We start from the raw sequence: 23,505 nt of genomic DNA, 5'->3' as shown, positions 1-23,505 counted from the left end.
TTGAAGGCCTGTTTGTTTTATTTATTTATTTTAATAATAATAATAAATTAATAATAAATGAAATGTGGCATTTTTAGACGGATTCGGCGTGAGTTTCTCTCATTCTTCTTCACTTCCTCTTCTTCTTCTTCTTCTTCTCTCACAGTTCCGCTCTCTCTCTCTCTCACAGTCACTGGGATTCTCTCGGTCTTCACGTATTAATTTTAAAAAAAAATTAAAAAAAAATGATTCATTTTCAAAAAATCTTTTGTTGGAAATATTAATTTTTTTTATTTGTTTATTTTTGGTTTCCATGAGAACGACAAATGGCCTAGTGGAGTGAGACATGCACCGTGTTTGAATCAAAACTTTTGTGGGGTCCCTTCTGACTTACCCGAACCGGAAGCTATTGGCTGCACCGCATAAATATTTAAACACCAACCAAACGCTGCTTTACTTTTTATTGGAAATATATACCCATGTTTTGAAAAGAGAGATTACAGGATTTTGTATAAAAATGAAAAAGAAAATGTAAAACTTACATAATTTAACACGTATTTTGTACTTGACGTTCAAAAACAGAATCTCAATAGAAATATCATAATATTAGGGTAAAGTTTTTAACTATTATCTTCATCAAATTCTTAAGCTATCATAATTTATTTATTACAACTCTCATAAAAATTTAAACTCAAACTTTTTTTGATATAATATTTTTTCTCACATAAATTCACTTTTTAATTAAAATTCTCAATTTAAAAAAGTGAAACAAACGAGGCATATGATATTATTCTGCTGGTTAGATTTAAAGATTAAAAAGTATTATACCTGATTTTAACTAGACAGGCAAAAACTGTATTCTATTGGCATCGTATTACAAAATTCTCAAAAGAGTACTGCAATTATATATATATATATATATATATATATATATATATATATATATATATATATAAGTTTTACTTGGAAAGTTTGAAAACCAACCCAAACAGTTTTTCTTAGGTACCCACATTCAATTATAACTCTTACTGTGAACTTTTAAGGAAACAGATCAGCATATTTTGAACTGAGAGTTACCTAAATAGTTGAAATAATTCATTGATCGACGTTAAATGGTTATGCTTTTTTAAGGTATATATAACGGACCAGCGCTTTGATTGTGCCATTGTTATACATCTAATATTGCCAGTAAACATTAAGGGTATGTTTTTTACCTAACTCAAATCACAACTCAAATTTTTTGTTACAATATTTTTTTTTTATAAAAATTTAAATTTAATTTTTTTTTTACTATATTATTTTCTCTTACGTACTAAACTCAAGTTCATAACTTAAATTTGAGAAAAGAACATATCTTAAATTTTTGAAGGTGATTCAAAAACAGGAAAAAGCTCTTCTGAAGATTGAAACTATCTCCCAAGTTGGTAGGTTTTTAAAATATTAAGCGAGAGAAAGAAGAGAGAGAGAAGAAAAAAGTTAATTTAACTTGGGCATTTAAGCATATGCATAAATTTATGTACTAAAGTACTATTCCCTTCTCTTACTAATTATGGATTAATAAAATGCAATTGTGCAATGATTTTACCGTTGTAGGTGGCAAGTTTGCTATTATTAATTAGACTTCAACAAAATTAAGCAACCTCTCTTTTTTTTAAAACAAAATAATAATAATAATAATAATAATAATAATAATAATAAGCAATCTCTTCAAGTGATATTTTTACCGTTATAAGCTGACAAGGAAGCAACTATTAATTTAAATTAATCAAGAATTTACCATAAGAAATTTAAAAGCTAACAAAAAGTAATCAACCACCTCAAGTTCCAATACCATTGTACTTTTTTTTTTACTTCTCGTTGCCATCTTATTAAGTATTAATCTGATAATCTACTCATAAAATATACTTGTACCGTCGGAAGAAGATGGTATATTTTGGACGTAGAAGAATCCAAGTCAAGTCAATGAACCGTATTAGTTAAAAAGGAAAGGCCAATTTTGTCGTATGTGGCCAAACTTATGTGTTTGTCCTCTATATGTGTTCCTCCACGTTATAATAGGGACCCGGCGTTATATCTCTGTCTCTCCCGTTACAATTCAAAGATATTTGCTTGCGATTTCTTGCATTCTCTGTCCCAAAAATTATCGACATATTCCCATTTTTTCAAAGTGAAAAAATATTTTCACGTGAACTAAAAGGATTTTAATTCATTCAAATTATTATAATTAAGGTCTCGTTTATTTTATTAATTCGAGTTTTCTTACAGTAAAAAAACTCTCAGAAACAGTTACATCTAACTTTTTTACTACATTAAAAAATTTTCACATGAAGTCACATCTCAATTCGAATTAAAAATTTAAATCGGCGAATTAAACGGGCCCAAAAATCATCATGTCTAACTTCATTGAGAAAAAGGAACAAGATTATGAATAAAATAGTAGAATTATCCATTTACAGGGGTGGCCACCCCTCTGTGACTGTGAGTAATGGAGTCGGAGCCCGCGGTCGGGATGAAGAAGGTTCCTCCCAATAAAATGTGTGTGAATGCAACTTGTAATACATCTCAAGGAAAAAAAACACAAGTGTAAGTCTAGTTTAATAGGTTTCCAATTAAAAAAAAAAGGGATATTTGTATTTTTATATCACGTGTTTTAGGTTTATTCAAAATTTATACTTTCAGTTTTTAATCTCATTAAATGTATACTTTCAAATTAAATTTAATATACAAATCTATATCTTATCTCAGTCTCAATAATTGATTTTGATCTTTAAAATGACTAGACTATTTTTAGAAAAAAAAATGAAAAAAAAAACACAAAAACTTTCTAATATTATGATAATTAAAAATTTATTAACACAAAAAAAACCATTTGAATAATATTTTACATATTTGAGAGGTTAGAATTATGAGTTCAAAGTTTTTTTAGGTTTTTTCTTTTTTTCTTTTTCTATGTTTTTATTTAGGAGTATTTTGGTATTCTTAACGTTAAAATTGATAATTGACTATAAAAATGTATAAATTTTAGTATTAAATCTAATTTAAAAGTATATATTTTATAAGATTAAAAACTACAGTTATAAAAAGGTAAATATTTCTTAAAAAATAGGAATGTGTATATCCAAGTAAAAGAGAATCTTTCACTATCCAAAACTACAGCTACAATTCAAAAGTGAGTTCGAATTATTATTATTATTATTTTTTTTTTTGGTGATACAAAGTAAGTCTAAAGACTTGAAACTTGAAGTTTGAACTCAATTATTCGCCCGACCTATCATTTGCCCAACTTGTACTGAAGCCTACAAATTTAGGTACATCAGAAACGGGACCATTTTCTTGCAAAAACTAGAGAAACTACAAAGAATTCGTTTGGTTCATGGATTAGAACCATGAGATTAGAATTATTTTTAATTTATATGTATTTTTTGTGAGAGAAAATACTATAACGAATCATAAACTATGATTCGAATCAAAAAACGAATCTAATAGTCCATCAATTTTTTCGAACTCCTATCCATATTGTGGAGCCCAAATATAATTATATATATATATATATATATATAAGTATCCTAAACTTGGCACCACAAATTGATAATGCAATTGAAAGGTTTTGGACAGAGTGCGTGTCTTTTGGTCTGTCTATTTATGCAACTTCACTATTCAACTAGTAGGATCACAAAGAATCTCCCAGAACTTAATTTAATTTGATAAAAGACAACGTACGAGATAAAATGAAGAATGAGAGCTCACTAGTCTCTTTGTTTTTTTCTTCTTCTAGTTTGAAAATTTGAATTAGTTTTTTCTTCAAAAATAGTAGAAAATAAGCCAATATGAAAAGCTTAAGAAAATATATATACCAACTTTTAGTTATAGAAATTAATAGGTCATAACTTGTCAAGTTATGGTTCATAATCAGATAAATTATGGACAAACTTGTCAAGTTATGGTTCATAGCCAGACAAGTTATGGACAAAAATCGTGAATTATAGACAATAACTTGTTAAGTTATGGTTCATAACCAAACAAGTTATGGACGAAAACAGTAATTTGGCCTATTTATTAACTTATGTAAACTATTGACCTATTAATTTTAATTCACCTCAAATCTTGACCTATTTTTCTCTTTCTCCCTTTTTTTGTTTAGAGGGAATTGAATTAGTTTATTTCTTGCGGCAACTAGAGTTTATTAATAAATTTGTAAATGTGAGTCCTAGAGATCTATTTCCTTAAAAAATAAACATGATTATCAAGTTTTTTACACGTTACAAAGAATAAAAAATTCAAAACGAACTAAAATATGATAATTACATCCTTCAAAAATTCTTTTAATTGAAATTAAATTTCTTCAATTACTATGGTATGAAAGTAGGATATATCATTTATATACCATTTACCGGCAACCTGTATACATAGACGGAGGCTTGCGTCATGCTTATTCTGGAATAGAGCTCTTATGCAGGTTTACTTTAAAATGAAAAAGATTTTATAAGAGGCTTCGGGATATAAAATCTTAAAAAAAGAAAGTTTCATTTTCCGCTTCACTTCATAATGAGATTAAAAAACGATGCTTCCTTGGCTGTGTAGAACATGGATTAGCATTATGTCATTCCTACAAGTGATCGCCTATCCAGGATTGGAAGAAGTGCTATATGAGGACTTCGAGATCAAATAGAATATGTTTCTTTCCATTCCTCGTGAGCCACTTATTTCTCCGAAACAGAAGATCCAAGTTCTTTTCCTCCTTTTTCCCAATAAGTCGACGGCGTTACACCATTAGGATACTTCGAATAAACTAGAGTACATATAGGAGACACCGGTGCTAAAACCTTTTTTCAAGATATCTTCCAAACGGTTGGGGTCGTTGCTCCGGATGTTGTTCCCCCGGTGTGAAACCAGTTGGTTCCGTAGTTTTAGAATTCTGCTGATCCCAAGTACTCCATCTCCATCATTGCATCTGAAAATATAGAAAGTAAGAAGAAAAGGCATAACCAGAAGAATTGTGTAAAAGAAGTGAATTTATCCAGTAGAGGCATTCTTGATTGAGAATAAATGAGTCCCTCCGGACAGAAAGAGAGTCGGAGGAGTGAAGAAGGATAGAACACTTTTGTTGGTTGTTGACCAACGGAAAGCATGAGAGAAAGAAAGATGCACAAACAAAAAAGAAAAACGCTCAGAAAACAGCGGACCTGTATAGGGCTACCCCCTATAAAAAAAGGGAGAGAGCGCCAGGATGGCGTCAAGAGTATCCCTTATTTTCTTTCTCTAAAAAAGAGTGAAAGTAGGGGCTATTGCGGCCCTCGCTCTCAAGACTGTCGAAGATAGCAAGGATACTTTTCAATGAGCCCCAGGGTAGCAAAGCTAGCTCTTAGTATCATTGGCATTGGGCAGGTGAACCTGGCTACACAACAACTCGAAGTGTGGACTAGGTTGCAATCTATTTTAGGCATAAACAAACTTACCTAACTCAGATTGGAATACTCTAGTAGCAAGAGCATCTAGGGAATGGAGAGGCAAGTCTTTGCTTGGACACTTGCCTTCACGACTCTTCTCTTGCAGACCCTCAAGGTAGATGCTAAGCATTTATGGGCTTCCCAAAAGGAAACATAAAAAGTGGCAAATAAGAGTAAACAATAATCTAATCACAACATTTTCTTTCATACACATCAATATAAAAAAGGCTAGGAGTACTCTTTAGGCAAAAGAATATAAAAATAAGAAATCGATCATTTCTCCACCCGTCAAAACTTCAATGGTTGAATCTCTTTCTCTCAACGTATACACATGTATGTATAATAGATGGTTGAAATTTCAAATGTATATACTGCAGTCATCTATGGAACGGTTCATTAATGAAAGAACAATTGAGCAGCAGAGAGCTTTGTTAACTGTAGTGAACATGTTTTCCATAAGTTTATTTCAATTTACTTTTCGCGTGTCAAGACAAATTACTGAAATAGATGGCATGACTTTTGGTCGCGATGTAATGGATGTCTTTAGAATTCGTTTTAAACTAATTTTATTTTTTGTATGAAAATAGAAATGAAAAAGTTTTTCAATCTCAGACATAAATTATTTTTGAAAATGCGCTTGGTAGTTTTATCAAGAGATCATTTTCAGTATAAAAAAAACTCATTAATGTCTCTATCACAAAAATAAAAAATGAAAAATGACTTTTAGTTATTTTTCATTTCTCTCGCATTTTACACTAAACTAAAAAATTGTTTTCATTTCCGTTTGTTGTCTTTAATTGTGCCAAAGGCTATTTTAAAATCGTTTTTTTTTTTTTCAAAAAACGTGAAAAAAAAAACAAAAACAAATTCAAACAAGGCAAATGTTTTAATTGACATATTTGCTATCTTTGAGAATCTTTTTTCTTAGTTCGTTGTGATGCCTTTTATTTTTCAATTGTAAAATAAAACGTGATATCTGGTGATTTCTGTTTCGTGGTTCTCTCTGTATTTCTTCTTTTTTTTTATTATTATTTTTGCTAATCCATCGTTCTCCAATTTTTGTTCCTTATTATGAATGTGCCTTATGAAATTATGGTTAGATTGGCTGTATATCAACGACATATAATGAGGCTCTTCTAAATTGAAATCAAAACAATTTCAAGCAGAACCAGAGGAGAATGAAGCACTTCTAGATTTATACAAAATTAATATTTTGAAGACTATATTTTTTTTGTTTGTTTATTAGTCAATCTAAGCAAGTTCTTTTTGAAGTTTTTTCCATTTAGGAAAAGTGTACAAAGAAAACCTACAAGTCTATGTCGGCGCTACAGGTTTGGAGCTTTGTTCTTTTTCGTTGTTGTCGTTTATACTGTGGTTGTAGTAACCTAGAATGCCGTTTTTAGATGCTGCCACTTTTAGGTTATGTTGTATAATTGTATTATTGTCGTTTTTTAGCTGCTTTTTTTCTAGTTTAACTTTTGTTGTAGTTGTAAAATTATTTGTCCTTTTTCAGGTTGTTGCTGCAAGGTATTATGTGGGTTTATTTATTTATTTATTTTTTCTCTCGTTTCTTGTTATATGGCGTCTTGTACTTGTTTAGCTTCATTGTCGTTTATGATTGTTGTCGTTTTATAGCTTATCTCCGTCGTTTCTACTTCACTGTTTTTTTTTGGGCTCTGGTTTTAGTCTCATGTTCGTGCAGCAGAGATCAAACTTTAATTACTTAAGTTTAACCGCTGAACTCAACACAAAAATAGAATTTAATTTGGATCGAATACACAAGGTTGCTGTGGTGTAGTGGTTATCACGTTAGTCTTACACACTAAAGGTCCCCAGTTCGATCCTGGGCAGCAACAAATTCTTAATTGGTTATTTTTGACATTCATTGGCTTCTTTATAAACGACTTGTCAATTGTCCACAATTTTTAAAGTTCAAACGACATTAGTTTAATAAATTTACTGAACTTATCGTCATAAGTATATGAGTCTTGATTTTTATTTTTTATTCTTAATTAATATTATTTTAAAAAGTAAAAATTAAGACTCATATATTTAAAATGATATTTATTTCTATTTCCTTTAAAATTAAGAAGTAAAGACTACTCTTTTGTTGTGCAACAATAATTTTGAGAAAGTATAAAAATAAAAAATTTAACACACACACATATATATATCTTAGCCAAAAACATATGTATTTTGTAAAGTTATTATTATATTTAAAAAAATATTAAGACACACACTGACTTTTGTATTGGTAGGACTTATTTTTTTCAGAATTTTTTAAAAAATAAACGGTCATTTTTTTATTAATTAAGTGGTCAATTATTAATTGATTTAAGTTTATTATTAATTAATTTAATAATTTTTTATTATTAATTAATAATTAACTAAAATCAAGTAATAGTTAATTAATTTTAATTAACAAATTCTATTTTTTATTAATAATAAATCGATCAACGAAGACTATTAAAAAAATGACTTTTTTGTTAAAATAATAAAAGTTCAACCATTTCTTTAAAAATAAAAAATTCTGCCATTTATTGAAAAAGAGTAAGTAAAAAACAGCCATTTACGTTATTTTCCCGAACTATTTTATCGCTACTCTTTTTACTCTCCTCTACATTCTACACTTATCCGTAAAAGCCTTTCCGTTCTTCTCTTCATCCCCGCAACAGAACTAAAGGTCGTTTAGTTAGAGGATTTAATCACAGTTTATACAGTTTGTTACGTTATTTTTTCTTATAAAAAATACATATAAATTAAAAATAATTTTAATAACGTGATTTTAATTCACGAACCAAACCTCTCCTAAAACCAGTCAATGGCGGATAGAGGCGGGGATAGAGGCGGCTTCCGTCGCGGCTTCGGTGGCGCCGGTCGCAGCGGAGACCGCGGTCGAGGTCGCGGGAGAGCCGGCCGCCGCGAAGAGGAGGAGAAATGGGTCCCAGTGACGAAGCTAGGCCGCCTGGTGAGGGAGGGAAAGATCCGGAGCCCGGAGCAGATCTACCTCCATCCCTACCCATCAAGGAGCACCAGATCGTGGACACCCTTGTGGGACCCAGCCTCAAGGATGAGCTGATGAAGATCACGCCCGTCCAGAAGCAGACACGTGCCGGCCAGAGGACCCGGTTCAAGGCCTTCGTCGTCGGCGACGGCAACGGCCACGTCGGCCTCGGCGTCAAGTGCAGCAAGGAGGTGGCCACCGCCATACGTGGGGCCATCATATTGGCGAAGCTATCGGTTATCCCCGTAAGGAGAGGATACTGAGGGAACAAGATCGGGAAGCCACACACCGTGCCGTGTAAGGTCACCGGAAAGTGAGGCTCCGTCACCGTCGGGATGGTGCCGGCGCCACGTGGCGCCGGGATTGTGGTTGCTCGGGTCCCCAAGAAGGTGCTCCAGTTCGCTGGAATTGAGGATGTCTTCACTTCCTCTCGTGGCTCCACCAAGACTCTCGGCAATTTCGTCAAGGTTCGTTTTTTTTTTTTTTTTTTTTTTTATAATTATTTTCATATGATTGGATTCTGAATTTATCCAAAGTTGAACCTTAAACCGAATTGTAATTGTCCTTTATTTTACGCCCATTTGTCATTTGATTTGGGTTTTTCTTTTACTATAATAGTTCCTATTTTATAGCTTTTACTGTAATTGTAAAGGATTTGCCTTTGTTCCTTTTGCTGAATAAAAGTTTCTGCTTTAATGGTGTGAAGTAGAAAATGATATAAAAGGTTATTACTTTTCTCTCCTGAACTTACAAACTTGTTTCTTCTTGTGGGCATTGAGAAGCCCGGCTCTAAGTGGAAGATCATTGTAAAGGTTGTTGAAATTGTGCTAGAGTTTGGTTATTTAGTAATGTTCAGTCCAGTTATTTAGTTAGTTGTTCACTCAGAAACAATGTTCTTCATTGGGTATACAAGTTCTTATGGATATTATTGGTTTTGAGCTTATTGAAATGAAAAATATGTGCATCACTACTTGTTATTTTTGTTGTTTACTTTCCGATAAATGAACATGGATTACTTCGTTTTGAGCTATAGTCTTGAATGGTGGTTCTGGTTTTGAACTTGGGACATGTGTTTTTGGCCTTTGTTTCTCATGGTGTTTTTTCACGGAATAACTGAATTTGTTAGATGAAGTTTATAATGGGCCGGCGATCCCTAATTGTTTTTTGCACGTTCAATTATGTGAATGCAGGCCACTTTTGATTGTCTCCTTAAAACATATGGTTTCTTGACACCTGATTTCTGGAAAGAAACTCGCTTCTCAAAATCACCTTTTCAAGAGTACACAGATCTGTTAGCTTCGGGGAAGCCAACAAAGACCCTTGTCATTGAAGATACCGCTGAGCAAATAGAAGCTTAAGATAGGAAAGGTCTTGAGTTCCTTCGCGACATGATTCATTAAGCTTTAGCAACTAGAGTTCAAAGTACGAATTTGATTGTTAAAGCTTTAAGACTATAAATTATGTGCTTTGTGACATTTATAATTTATTTAATCTCTTTTTGGTCCTGATGACCAATTGTTAACGACTTTGAGCGATGTTTATCTTATGATTTCTGTGCCTAATCTGCGAATTTTTGAAAGCTGGCATGTTTTTGGAAAATATTTATGAGGAAGCATTGTAGATTTTTGTGGAAATGAGCTCAAGTCTGTTCAGTTAGTACAGATGGGTTTGATTTCACATGATTGAATTTGGTGAGGGTCGGTAAGCCCATGTTAGTTAAAGCACAATGGCGTGGCATTTTATGAGTAGATTTCTGCGTTTCTTGCCTTCAAAATTTTCGTTCTATGTGTTGTTGGTACATTCTAATGTACTATCTAGTTTTTGTACATATTGTTTATATATGATATTAACTCTTAAAGTTTTATTTATGCTAAAAGAATCCATACTTTTAAAAATCTAATTAATAACATTGTGTTACTTATGAGTTTTGAAACCTACTTAGATTTTTTTTTTTTTCCCCCTGAAGGGTTCTAGTAGTACTAGCTAGTTTTATTTGTTAAGCTAAAGTTAACATTTTAATTTAACTTGAATTGCTTTAGCTTTAGCTAATGAAATATAAAGGAAATCAAATTTTGTTAAAGGGTTATTCGCTTCTGAGCCCAACCAATGCTACCACAAATTTAAATGAATTCTAGACTACACTAAAGTCGGACTTGTAAGGTGCAAATCTTTTGAGGCTGAGATTGAAAGTCCAGAGAGTTTCACAAAATCTATAATCCAAAAGACCATCCATTTTAAAGAGGTTTGCGGAGCCAAGACTTTATGATTCAGATAATGCAACACGTGGCAGTAACCCATTAGGCAGAACGTCTAAAGCGATAAGGAAATGGATTGTGTTGTTTTGAGAAGCACATTTTCATTTATTCTACACTTTTATACTTGGAACCGAGAATTGACTCCTCTCACAAGTGCGTGCAACAATTGAGAACCAAAAAGATAACACGGTAAGACAAGAAACAACCCAGCTGCAGATATGGCTTCCATGGTTATGACCGCCTCCTCATTCCCCAACGGCTCAGCCATGACCATTGCCAAGCCCACCGCAAGCCGCCGCGGTCTCATTGTGGCCAAGGCCTCAGCAGGATCAGAGGCAGAGAAGGTGAACTTGCAAATGAGGAAGAGCAAGGAAGAGAACAGCAGTGGAAGGAGAGACTTGATGCTCGCCGTTGCGGCAGCAGCGGCCTGCTCGGTTGCCAAGATCGCCATGGCAGACGAAGAGCCAAAGCGCGGAACCGAAGGGGCCAAGAAGAAGTACGCTGTTGTTTGTGTCACAATGCCAACAGCTCGCATCTGCCGCAAGTGAGGGAGTTCTAGTGGTTTTTTCTTGATCCAGTTAATGTTGTTGGTTGCTGTTGTATAATTGTAAAACTTGTATTGTTCTTATGTCTCTATTTGGACAAAATCCAGTTCTTCTGGTTGCTTCTTCCTCTTCTTTCTCCTTTAATTCCAAGGCGTCCCTTTTAATTTTATCAGGTTTTTCTTTTTTTCTTTTCCTTAAATTGCCATCATCTTTAACAGGAACAAGGCCATTCCATGTGGATGATCAACCTTGAATTAACGAGCAATAACTCTTATGACAAAAGAAATGTTCCGATTCCTGTATATTTAGGTCATAAGGCTAAAACATTTGCCTTGGTCATAACGTCATAATGCCAGCGTAATTGGTAGACTTTAGAGGCTGGTCCAATGTATCAGAAGATTCACTTCGCTGCATCAGATTTGATTTCCTGTCAATGGTGTAAAAGAAAATAAATTCTGCAATTTTTGTCTGCAATCGCACTACTAGCCCAGATCGCTCTTCCACAGCACCTGGTGGATGGCATTCTTTGGTTTAAGTTCACAAGACAGTATGTCAACTCTACAAAAATTCATATGCGAGACACGAGACCCCATGCTCTAATATCTTGAACTGCATAATCGGCTGAATTGCAGACATTTCGAAAATCAAAATGCAGCCGAAACTGAAATCTGATTACAAAAATGATAGATCCGGAATAGATTAAAACAACTCTTGAGTAGGGATACAAACACCAAAACTCAACATTTTACAATCCAGGTCAACAATAACTAATTAACAATGAGGGGCAACCCTCGGTACAAAACGATATCTAATTTAGTACGTAAACCCTTCTAGCTGTTACTGAATGATAACAGCTTGTAGAGAGAATTGGAGCTATTATTCCTCGTTCACCTTAGCTCTTAGGACTGTAAATTGCTCATTCACCTTTCCCGTTTGGTTGGGAAGCTACAAAATTGCGAACGACTTCGATGGCTAGCTGATGCGCGCTCTTATTCTGCTGTCTTGCTAGTTTATCCATGGCTTCGTATGTCTCCTTGTCAGCAAATAGCTTCAGGTTATGGCGCGATGCAGCCACCACTGGACCCTCCCATTTGTCAACCAATTCTTGAAGAGTCTCAAATCCCTGACAGAACACAAGAATCCAGATCACTTTGCTTGGCAACGATACAGATGACCGGCATATGTTTCACAGGTTTAAGCGAAATTTGGGAAGGTAAAGTTAACTTCCCTATTTAATGTCAAATATAAGAGAATAGCAGCCACTCACCACGCGGTTTGTGAAATCGCCGAATGATTCATTAGATTGTCTTTTCCGTTTCCAGTGATAAAACAGTGGTTCCAAAACCTTTTCAAGATCCTGGATCTTAACCTTGTTCAGGAAGGCTCTTGCTAGTGAGGTTTGATTGGGTGTTCCTCCAAGCCAAATCTAATTTCAGAAAACGATGTATGGATAAATATCTTTTCATGATAGTTTATTTTTTTAAACAGGAGATATAAAGAGAATGGGGGGGGAGTTATTAAGCAAGTGCTGAAGATACCTGATAGCTGTTGGGACCATCCCCAACTAGACCAAGTTCAGCCATGTATGGCCTGGCGCAACCATTAGGACAGCCAGTTACCCTTATGACTACAGATTCTTTGTACTTCAGACCAACCTGAAATAAAAAAGTCTACAAGTAAGAAGCAGTTCAAGCCCCATTATATTGATCTGATTTTTTTTTTATGTTCAATTTTTTATTAAATCATTACGGCCTTGCAGCAATACCTTCTCAAACGCAACTCGAACACGCTTAAGAATGTCTGGTGTTCCTCGCTCTGCTTCAGCTATTGCCAATGGGCAAAGCGGCAAGGCTGGGCATGCCATTGCAGTTACATTGAGAGGATCTACATACCTAGGAGTCTGTGTACAAGCAGAAGTGATCAGTACAACGTCAATCCAGAAGTCATATCACCTAGAAATTACATGTTGACAATAAAATTACCAATAGACCAGCCTGTGCAAGTGTTGTAGTGATGGGACGCTTCCATGCATTACGAATATCACACAAGATTATGTTCTGGTTTGGTGTTAGGCGCACGCTCAAACCATACTTCTCAATGACCTCCCTTAATGCCTTCTTCTTCTTTCCCCCAATACGGCCATTATCAACATGGAGTCCACAAAATAAATGGCCATCACCCTACCAACATATCATCAAAAGGTGAGAAAACAATGCATCAAAGGAGAAGGGGTGAGAAAGATAACTCCAATAGATCAGCCATAAAATGTGAAAGATCGATCCTTTCAAATACGAAAAAGGGCCAAAAATCACAATGTCCTCGGTATCACTGTCTTAAACTAAGAAATCTTAGATATATGATGTTGGAATCAATGAAACAAACCTGTTCATGCCATCCTAAGTAGCTTTTGAATTCCCACTCCGGTAACTCATGTGTAGGCTCAAACTTCTTTCCATAATATTGCTCAACAACACTTCTAAACTTCTTGATCCCCCAAGAGCTGATTAAATACTTCATTCTGCTGTATTTACGATCATCTCTTCTCCCATTTTCTCTTTGTGTAACAACAATAGCCTTCACTGCATATAAAATATCCTCTTTGGGCACAAAACCCAATGGTTCTGCAAGACGGGGAAAAGTGGTCTCCAACCTATGTGTTCTTCCCATACCACCACCAACCTGCAAATAAATTATGAGGCTCACATTGTATGCCAAAGAAATGAAAAACAATTAACAAACAAACAAAGTTCATCTTACATATATATTGTATCCTTGAGGCTCCCCATCATCATCAGTCACAACAACAACACCAATGTCATTCGTCAGAAGATCCACCGAGTTGTCTGTTGGCACAGTAACTGCAATTTTGAATTTCCTGGGCAAGAACTGTGTTCCATAAATGGGCTCAGGCAAATCAGGGAAATTGGTCCCGTGCGAATTATCGTTACGAGCCTTCGTAACTTCAGGAGGTTCAGCCGTCATGACCTGTTCTCCATCCAACCACACGTCGTAGTAGAAACCAGACTGAGGAGTCAACAATGCTGCAATGTTCTCCGCAGTTTGCTGTGCAAAGAGATAATCTTTTCTCACAAGTGGAGCAGCAGGAGCAAGCACATTCCTGTTGAGATCACCGCAGGCACCAAGAGTCGAACCCATGTTTTTAATGATGGTACTCATTACCATTTTGAGGTCCTTCTTCAGAACACCATGTAGCTGAAATGTCTGTCTGGTTGTTAACCTAAGCGTCCCAATACCAAACTGATCGGCGAGATCATTCATCGTCAAGTAAAGTTGGTTTGACACTTTCCCACAAGGATTTTTCGTGCGAAGCATAAATGAGTAGGATTTTGGACCACGGTCATCTCTATTATACTGTTGATAACTCCCATGGAACTTGATCAATTGTGTAGCAGCCTCGTTTATGTTAGGGGCATCTGTTAATATCTCCTCGTCAAGAGGATATCTTATGAAATTACTTTGTTCTTTGAATATTTCAACCTTACTACGCTTTCGCTCTGCAACAGTCTCCGGTTTCGCCGGCTATATAGAGAGAACGCAAAAAATAAAAAATAAATAAATAAAATCAGGGCAAATCAGGGACAAGAGATCCAGTTAAACAAAATCAAGACGAGAAATCTTCAAATTTCAACAACACAAAAGAAGTAAGCTTCATCAAGTCTGATAACAGAGGGACACTTTAACAGCTTTTTTGTACTTTTTAACTCTTTTTGGATTCCAAAAATAGCTTAAATAAACCACCATTTCTCTACCTTTGCATACATTTATAAACCAGATTCAGCGAACAACACTAGTAATCGAATAAATCTACATTTTTCAACATCCAAACAGAAACGAAAGAAATGAGAAACAATTAAAGTTCATATTTTTATTAAACACGGTGTCATTTCCGAAGCTTTTATACAAAATAAACATCAGAAAGACGAGATAGACGAAAACAAATTTCGTAACCTTCCTTAAAAATTTCTTCATCTCAGAATCCAAACAGAGCAACAAATGAACCCAAACACAAAACCACAACACGGAGATCAAAAAGCTCTGGATTGCGAAACGGAAAACAAACAGGAAACAAGAAAAAAGAAACGCACCGTAGAAACGGCTCTAACGAGCGAACGAGCGGGAGAAGAAGAAGACCAGAAGACATGCACAGGGCGAGTGGTGAGTGCCAAAGAGTTCGCGGACTTGAGGCCATGAAAGCCTCCAATCTGAATCTTCGGCTCCTTCAACACCGCCGTGTTCGCAGCTCCGAACGACATCGTCGCCATTGATTATCCCCACACAGAGCTTGGAATTCAGGCGAGAAATAAAAACCCTAAACAAATAGGATTGAAAGGTCAAGGAGCTGAGTGAGTGAAGCAGAAAGTGGCGTAATGGATGATGATGATGATGATGATGATGATGATGATGATGATGATGACGACGATGGATGGTCGCTGATGGTGATGAAGAGAGAGGAAAAAAAATCATCGAAAAAAAAAACGGAAACTTAAAAAAGCTGGCTTCCTTATAAATATCTGGAATATTTGTTGTCACGTGCCTGACACAGGCGCGTTTTGGTTTAATTAAAAGGGAAAATGGAAGGATTCCCACGCACCGTATGTACACATTACCGGCGTTTAGTACTTTTAAGGATGAGAATAAAAATTTATAATATTATTATATTTAATATAAGAATTATAATATTTATATTCTAAAAAAAGTGATTATTATGAGATTTATATTCTCTCATTTTAAAATAATCTGATACCACTCAACATAGTATTATTCAAATTCTTAACAATTTTAAAATTATGAGAATCTTATTATTAATAGTATTATTATTATTTTTTATTATTTTTATTAATAATAATAATAATATTTTTTTATTAATATTATTATTATGGATCTTCTTACATGCGAACAACTAAACACAGTAATGTAATATTTTTGAGAATTTGAAAAATATTCATGTATGAAACCAAACACAGTAATATATTATTCTTATGAATCATATTACCCTCCATCACTTTCTTAGAAATATGATTGCTACTGATTCTCGCATACCAAACACTCCCTTAATTGCTTGTATATATTTATATTTATAATTTGAGAAAGAAACTGTTCAGGAAAATGACAATTTTTGTTCTATAATGGAATTAAATTAAATCTATTCTCTTTATGGAGAATAACAAAATTCTGGAAATTTTAGGATTTTTATTTCTCACCTGAATTGCAAGCCCTGTGTGGGGATAATTAATGGCGACGACGTCGTTTGGAGTTGCGAACATAGCGGTGTTGAAGGAGCCGAAGGTTCAGATTGGAGACTTTCATGGCCTCAAGTCCCTAATCTCTTTGGCATGCACCACTTGCCCTGTGCATGTCGACTTGTCTTCTTCTTCTCCCGCCCGTTTCCTTTAATTGCTTGTATATATGTATAACTGTTCAGGAAAATGACAATTTTTGTTCCATATTGAAATGAAATTAAACCTATTCTCTTTATGGAGAATTAACAAAATTCTGGAAATTTTACATTCAAAAACTTGTTGTAGAATGTAAGAGAAAGGGAAGACGTGAAGTCTAAGCGCGTGGAACTAGTCTGGCATCATGTAAAAGGCAAAGCAAAATTGGGTTCCTTGGTGCATTGAACTTGGATGGAATTTGGACCGTCTTTGCATTTGCTAGGGTCCAAGTTTGCTGCGATTTTAATTAATAATTACTAATGTGAAAGTAGAAAGAAAAGAGCGGGCGATACTCTATAGAAGAGGTACCGTGCGTGTATAATGACGGCCAAAAGAGTGGCAAAAATGTATGGTGTGCGGGTGAAAGAGAAATCGTTTACGCTTTAGTATTCTCAAAATAATTTCCCAATCACAACGCATTGAAACTACAAGTGGCAATTTAAACGGGTCAAACCGACATGTTAAAAAAGCCCGAATAAACATATTAAGACGTTTAGTTTATGAATTAGAATCATGAGATTAAAATTATTTTTTATTTACGTGTATTTTTTATGAAAAAAAATACTGTAGTGAACCACGAACTATGATTCAAATTGGGGTACGAATCCCCCAACTAAACAACTCTTTATTTTTAATCATATTAGTCGTTTTAGTAGTCATTTTATTATCTTTTTATACATGAGTTATAAATAACACACCACTTATTATTATTATTATTATTATTATTATTATAGTTAGACTTGATTATTGATCCATTAAATATAAAGTTCAGTGTTCTCTATAATTTACGTTTGGTTCATAATTTAGAATCATGAGATTATAATCATTTTCGATTTACGTGTATTTTTTATGAGAGAAAATACTGTATTAAACTACGAACCATGATTCGAATCGGGTACGAATCTCCCAACCAAACATCTTTTTCCACTTGTGAGATTTATTTAAGTAGATTTGGACCTTTGAATCCTATATTTCATACGAGTTAGACTTCCTAACTCGCTGTGTCACTATCTATGTAGTCCATATTAGTTAATTTGGCTACATACCATTTCCTGGAAGTGGTTGTTAGTTTCTTTACTATTTTATTTCGTTTCCTTTGATGCATCTGTTATAACCCTTGGGTAGAACTCATCCCCAAAAGCTAACTTGTAGGGAGAGGGTGCCCAAATAGTTATAAACCCACATGCTAAGCCCATACTTTAGCAATGTGGGGCTCAATCAGGATCCTAACATACCACTACGCTTCTGACAACGACGTCTACGGCGGCCCACTTTGGATGGCCCACTCTGGATGGCCTACTATGGCCTTTCCAGGTCGCCCCTTCCGCAACGTGGGCCTGAGGAGGAGCATGCTCTGATACCAATTGTTGTAACCCTTTAGTAGAACTCATCCCCAAAAGCTAGCTTATAGGGAGATGGTGCCCAAATAGTTATAAACCCACATGCTAAGCCCATACTTTAACAATGTGAGACTCAACCAGGATCCTAACAGCATCACTTTCAAATGGTATAAAGTATATATTAACCTTCATGTATATATAAATTTCTAACCCTTCAGTTAATCACCAATTAATTCCAATTAATTAATGATCAATCAAATCTAATTGTCCAGTGTTAAATTGTCTTTTTATTGATTGATGTCACGTTGGTAGCTTGCATTGTATTTTATTGTATAAGGTGTATTGTATTGTTTTGTATTCTCATTATAGAATATGGTGTTTGGTGTCATGGCGTATTGTATTAGGAGACAAAATGTAAATTTTTAAACAATTTTGGGGTCAAAATAATTTTAAGAAAATATAAATTTGCATTGTGCCCCCCAATTTTTAAACAATTATAGGTTTCGGCAATGACCCTACGTCGTTCCAACCCTGAAGCCCGGTTGTGCTCAATCCCGATATGGATGATGGATCCGCTACAAAATAATACAATACAATACATCAAAAATAAGTCGTATTGTATAATAAAAAATAAAACGTATTAATTTACCATCCGTATTAATTTATACAATACAACATTCACACCAAATATTGTATCAGTGTATTATTATATAATATAGAGATCTAATACGATTAAATAAACATACCATAAAAGTGATATGTTTTAAATTTTTTTCACGGAAGTGGTAGAATTAAATGGCACAATCACAAAAGTGGTATTTTATTAATAAATACTTTTTATTAATATATTAGTACGCATGATGGTATCAAATTTTTTACTTTTTTTTTTCTTAGCACTAGCATATGAAATTATGTTAAAAACTCGATAAAAATAGGAGCACGGATATTAGTTAAGAGTAATATAATTATAATTATAAAAGACATTAATTAAGAATAAGATGTTTAAATTCATGCACTTTTTAAAGTGTATACCTCCTTTTTTCCATTTGAATAACATAGCTTAATCATGAGCCAGTTGAACTTGCAAGGTTTGCGGTGGAATTTCTCTTGGACCACTTGTGCACTCGAAATTATTATAATAAAAAATAAATAAACGAACAAAAAGAAAAAGAGAAGCTCGTCTTTTTACCTGTCATGTTGTGTTTCCGGTCCAAACAAGATATTTCGGTTGAGACTGCTGTCCTCAACGGCACATGCAGAATTCTAAGCATCAAATGGAAATATTATTTTGAAATCAAAAGGGCAACTAGGCCTTCAATTGATAATATTTACAACCCACAAAAACAATTGAGGTCGAAAACAACACTCTCACCGTCTTCTCTCCAACATTTCACTTTTCTTTCTTCTGCAACTGACCCAAAACAGACAAATCCTAAACATAAAGGATATTTCAGAGAGATTACTAAGGCAGCTTAACTCTAGTTCTACCTATTGCAAAGGTCTATTAGAGGAAATGAAATGAAAAAAAAAAAATAATAATAATAATACAACAATTTCATAAAACCAATAAAAATAAAGAAATTCTTCTGATTTTTAGCGTCATTCGATTTCTGACAAGTGTTGGTTTATCTACCCTCGTTGGTTAATTGTAAAGAGCCGTCCCTCATCAACTTCAAGCTGAGGCTGTTAAATCTTTCCCGCGAGTACTGACGAGATGCTTTTCTCCAATCTGTACCAGCTTTCATCATAGCAGCAAACTCCTCGTAACTTATTCTCCCATCCTGAAAAATCATAGAAAAATCAGGTTTCCTCTTACAATTATCAAAGCATTTATACAATGAGAAACAATCATTAAAAGACTCGATGTTTTCTCTTTGAACGTGTGAATTGTGAACTGTGATTGCAACTAACCAAAAAGTATGGCCTTCATACAGCACGAAAGGTCTTAACAAAACTTATTCCGCAGGGAAGTTACTTTCAACCTAACATGGGTTATGAGTATGACCTTTGTCTACGTGAACACCGTAACACTAACCTTATCTGTGTCCACATCATGCATTATGGCACTGACGACTTCCTCGCTACTGCTGTCAACTTCATCATTTAAAGCATTCCGTAGCTCTTCAATTTCTATGTAACCACTACGGTTTTGATCAAAGTATGCAAAAGCTTTATGAAGATGCTCATCATTAGCCATTCTTCTCAAATGAACTGAAACCGCAACAAACTCTCCATAGTTTAGAGTTCCATCTCCATCAACATCAGCCTGCGGGAGAGGGATATATTTGTGAAAATTAATAATGACCAAAAGACTCCAGAGACGTTTAGTTCATGAATTCAGAACCATTCTCGTTTTACATGTGTTTTTTGTGAGAAAAAAACACTGTAGAGAATCATGATTCATGATTCAAAATCAAGGACGAATACATAAAACAAACATCCCCTCAGAAATTTATAGGTCTTCCAGCGACAAAAATAGTCCAGTTCCAAAATGCAAAATATAATACTCTCCCTCTGTTTATACGAGGGGGTTGGTAAACAAATTTTAACAAATGAATGAACCACGGAACTCCATCGAATACCAAATCCCGTACAACTTCAATAAAACAATAGAGTTTTATATTAATCTTTTATATGGCTTTACAAAAAATGGCAGTTTAAGCTCATTGGGCTGCGTATGGACTATGGAGGATATGTAAGTGTGGATGACAATTTGATACTTACAGAATCCATTAGGATCTGAAGATCCGGGTCAGGAATCTGCTGGCCAAGCTTGAGCAAGCCAATTCTAAGCTCCTCAAGATTTACCTTGCCTTTCTTACCGATGTCTATCGTGTCAAATGCCTCCTTTATGCCAGCCACTTCCTCAACTGACAAATGTTCAGCTATGACCTATAGATAACAGAATAGATACACACATCATTTGAAATAAATTGTCCAGTTGATAGGACCTACGTACAACCTAGGTTTACTATTAGACCTCCAGGTCCTCCATAAATGCCTCACATTCACATTATATTCTAAACACAATAACTTATACATTGGTTAAAGGAAAAGAACAAATAATTACCCCTAAAGCTCGTTTTTTGAGCTTGTTCATGACAGAAAATTGTTTGAGCCTTGCTCTCACTGTCTCGCCCAGTGAGACATTTGGAGCTTTTTTGGCATTTTGTAACCATGGATGCTCTGCCAAAAACGAGTTGGGGAAATTGTTATTAAAGAAATAATCTTGATGCATGCATTAAGCATCACATTCACAGATCAGAACATTACCAAGTACTTCCTGAGCTGTAAGTCGCCGTTTTGGATCTGGATCAAGCATTTTCTTAACAAGATCTTTCGCATTATCAGAGACTCTAGGCCATGGATCCCTCTTAAAATCAATGACTGAGCGAATAATTGCCTGTGCTACCCCTTGTTCAGTTTCTACACAAGAAAACATTGCCAAATCCATGAGAAGAAATCCTGATAACAAAGCTTGAAGAAGAATTCCATTCTAGAAATACATAACCGCATGACATCTGGATGATGATCCACCAAAAGACTAGGACTAGGCATCCAAGTAATATAGTTTGGATACCCCAGATTTCACACAACACAGTCAGCTACACAGCAGGTTTTCAACTTTAAATGTCAGTCGCTCTAATATAAAAGTATTGCATCAAGGATACAAACCTGCCCAAAAAGGAGGAACACCACAAAGCAATATGTACAGGACAACTCCGGCACTCCAAACGTCCACCTCAGGACCATAGTTCCGTTTCAGAACCTCTGGAGCCATGTAGTAAGGACTTCCCACTATCTCATTAAATCGTTCACCTGTACAAATATAGAAACTTTTTAGCTACATTCTACACAACATCAGCAAATGTTATGATGAAGATATGAAGCTCGTATATAAAATTAATTGCCGTACCGGGTTTAAAGAACACCGACAACCCAAAATCAATTGCCTTTAATGGGGAATTTTCCTTCTTATTTGCAAACAGAAAGTTCTCAGGTTTCAGATCACGATGCATCACTCCATGTTCATGACAATTCTGCACATCACAATGCCCGTAAACAAACAAGACTAAAGTAACTAGATCAAGTTCACTATCCGTTCGACAATATTCCTAAACAAACTAGGAAAAAACTTCAAGTGGTAACACATCAAAATCGAACCTGAACAACTTCAACAATTGTCTTCATAACAGCTGCAGCCGCTCTTTCCGTGTAATGCCCTCTCGCGACAATGCGATCAAACAACTCGCCTCCCTCACACAATTCCATAACAATGTGAACTGCACTTTCGTCCTCGAATGTGTCCTTCAATGACACAATGTTCTGGTGATTTCGCAAGTGTTTCATAATCTCAACTTCTCGCCTTACATCATCGATATCCACCGAAGTCCTCAGCTTCTTCTTTGATATCGATTTGCAAGCAAACTTTTCGCCCGTGGAAACATCCATGCACAGATACGTGATCCCAAATTCGCCTCTCCCGAGCTCCCGACCCAGATCGTACTGCTCCGAAATGTCTCGACCCGTCGGGTCTTTCAAGACCCAGAGCTTGTTCCCACTTCCATTTTCATTACCAACACCATAATCGCCCGCAAAGGGATTAGGTTTCTTCTTGTTCTTCCGGTCGTTCCGGGAAGGAGTGCTCGGCGTTGCACAACAATTTCCCATTAAGCAAACCCTCAAATCTTTTTACAAAATTTCCCTACTTTCTATCAATAGATTTGGACGGGAATCAAATCTGAGCGTGGAAAAGAAATAAAAATTAGAAAATTCGTATCATTTCATAAAAAGAAATCAACAAATTTTGCGAGGCCTCACTTAGAGATTCCAACAATTCCAGGTTTCCTCCAAGATTCAGATTTCTTTTTTCGGTTTTTTGGTTTACAGTCTATGATTTTCCACAGAAACGAATTCAAAATTACGAATAAAGTGCAAATATTCCAAAAGCGAAACGGAAAAGGAAAAAAAATACACAAAAAAGCGATAGAATAAAGAAAAAAGAGCAAGTTTGTTGTTTTCGATAAACTTTGCAAAAAAAAAAAAAAAAAAAAAGAAGAGAATATTTGAGTTAATTGTTGATAAAAAAAATTAAGAGAAGATTTGAGCTAATTGTTGATTAAGAAGAACACACCTGGGAATCTCGTGGTGATTTTCTCAGGAGCTGAGAAGGAATCCCGTGGAAAACCTAGAAGGTTTTTTTTTTTTGGAAGAAGTAGAGGATGAGGTTTGACTTAAATGCCAGAAATGAAAGGTTTCGAGAAGGTAAAGAATTTGAAAACGAATATGGATTTCGAGAGAGAATAGTCAAAGCTCTTTTGCAGACACTTCTTTCTCACTCTTCACCCCTTTCTTTCTTTCTTTCTTTCTTCTCTCTCTCTCTTAAATCCAATTTTTCGGACGCATCAATTCAATGATGAAGAAGACAGACAACAACCTTCTTCCCTCTCCTTTTTTTTTTTTTTTTTTTTTTTTTTTT

At 34.9% G+C, this 23,505-nt stretch overlaps 3 protein-coding genes, 1 non-coding gene and 1 pseudogene across 4 annotated transcripts; 3 read left to right on the top strand and 2 right to left on the bottom strand.

Moving 5' to 3' along the window:
- The first annotated feature begins 7,209 nt into the window (after positions 1-7,209).
- Positions 7,210-7,282, top strand: TRNAV-UAC. The gene has a single exon. It is a non-coding gene; the product is annotated as a tRNA-Val (tRNA).
- Positions 7,283-8,247: 965 nt separating this feature from the next.
- LOC21398411 lies at positions 8,248-10,061 on the top strand (annotated as a pseudogene).
- A 760-nt stretch (positions 10,062-10,821) lies between these two features.
- LOC21398410 (photosystem II 5 kDa protein, chloroplastic) lies at positions 10,822-11,399 on the top strand. The gene has a single exon (XM_010104056.2). It carries the CDS (start codon positions 10,904-10,906, stop codon positions 11,231-11,233), a length of 330 nt encoding a protein of 109 aa, XP_010102358.1. The 5' UTR covers positions 10,822-10,903; the 3' UTR covers positions 11,234-11,399.
- A 475-nt stretch (positions 11,400-11,874) lies between these two features.
- LOC21398409 (sulfite reductase [ferredoxin], chloroplastic) lies at positions 11,875-15,687 on the bottom strand. The gene is made up of 8 exons (XM_010104055.2): positions 15,337-15,687; positions 13,988-14,770; positions 13,613-13,909; positions 13,213-13,410; positions 12,996-13,130; positions 12,769-12,885; positions 12,498-12,656; positions 11,875-12,353 (listed from the first exon to the last, which is right to left on the bottom strand). The coding sequence occupies exons 1-8, from the start codon at positions 15,511-15,513 to the stop codon at positions 12,147-12,149; spliced, it is 2,073 nt and encodes a 690-aa protein (XP_010102357.1). The 5' UTR covers positions 15,514-15,687; the 3' UTR covers positions 11,875-12,146.
- A 2,788-nt stretch (positions 15,688-18,475) lies between these two features.
- Positions 18,476-23,430, bottom strand: LOC21398408 (calcium-dependent protein kinase 8). Its single transcript, XM_024169446.1, has 10 exons — positions 23,161-23,430; positions 22,191-22,767; positions 21,943-22,066; positions 21,702-21,845; positions 21,300-21,452; positions 21,097-21,212; positions 20,751-20,918; positions 20,062-20,292; positions 19,216-19,807; positions 18,476-18,601 (listed from the first exon to the last, which is right to left on the bottom strand). Exons 2-9 carry the CDS (start codon positions 22,695-22,697, stop codon positions 19,652-19,654), a joined length of 1,599 nt encoding a protein of 532 aa, XP_024025214.1. The 5' UTR covers positions 22,698-22,767; positions 23,161-23,430; the 3' UTR covers positions 18,476-18,601; positions 19,216-19,651.
- Positions 23,431-23,505: the final 75 nt, after the last annotated feature.

This window comes from Morus notabilis, unplaced genomic scaffold, assembly GCF_000414095.1.
Source record: "Morus notabilis unplaced genomic scaffold, ASM41409v2 Scaffold1005, whole genome shotgun sequence".
In the NCBI taxonomy this organism is placed as follows: Eukaryota; Viridiplantae; Streptophyta; class Magnoliopsida; order Rosales; family Moraceae; genus Morus; species Morus notabilis.
Note: the sequence above shows the minus strand (reverse complement) of the source record. Positions and strands in the feature narration are given on the sequence as shown.

What these genes read in the sequence shown, in the direction of transcription:
- LOC21398410 (XM_010104056.2), top strand. Translation starts at nt 10,904, where the DNA reads ATGGCTTCCATGGTTATGACCGCCTCCTCATTCCCCAACGGCTCAGCC.
- LOC21398409 (XM_010104055.2), bottom strand. Translation starts at nt 15,513, where the DNA reads ATGGCGACGATGTCGTTCGGAGCTGCGAACACGGCGGTGTTGAAGGAG. An exon ending in TCGTTAGAGCCGTTTCTACG is followed by an intron (nt 14,771 to 15,336) that starts GTGCGTTTCTTT and finishes CTCTCTATATAG; the next exon opens with CCGGCGAAACCGGAGACTGT. An exon ending in ATGGTCCCAACAGCTATCAG is followed by an intron (nt 12,657 to 12,768) that starts GTATCTTCAGCA and finishes TTCTGAAATTAG; the next exon opens with ATTTGGCTTGGAGGAACACC.
- LOC21398408 (XM_024169446.1), bottom strand. Translation starts at nt 22,697, where the DNA reads ATGGGAAATTGTTGTGCAACGCCGAGCACTCCTTCCCGGAACGACCGG. An exon ending in CAATTGTTGAAGTTGTTCAG is followed by an intron (nt 22,067 to 22,190) that starts GTTCGATTTTGA and finishes TGTGATGTGCAG; the next exon opens with AATTGTCATGAACATGGAGT. An exon ending in ATGATGTGGACACAGATAAG is followed by an intron (nt 19,808 to 20,061) that starts GTTAGTGTTACG and finishes ATGATTTTTCAG; the next exon opens with GATGGGAGAATAAGTTACGA.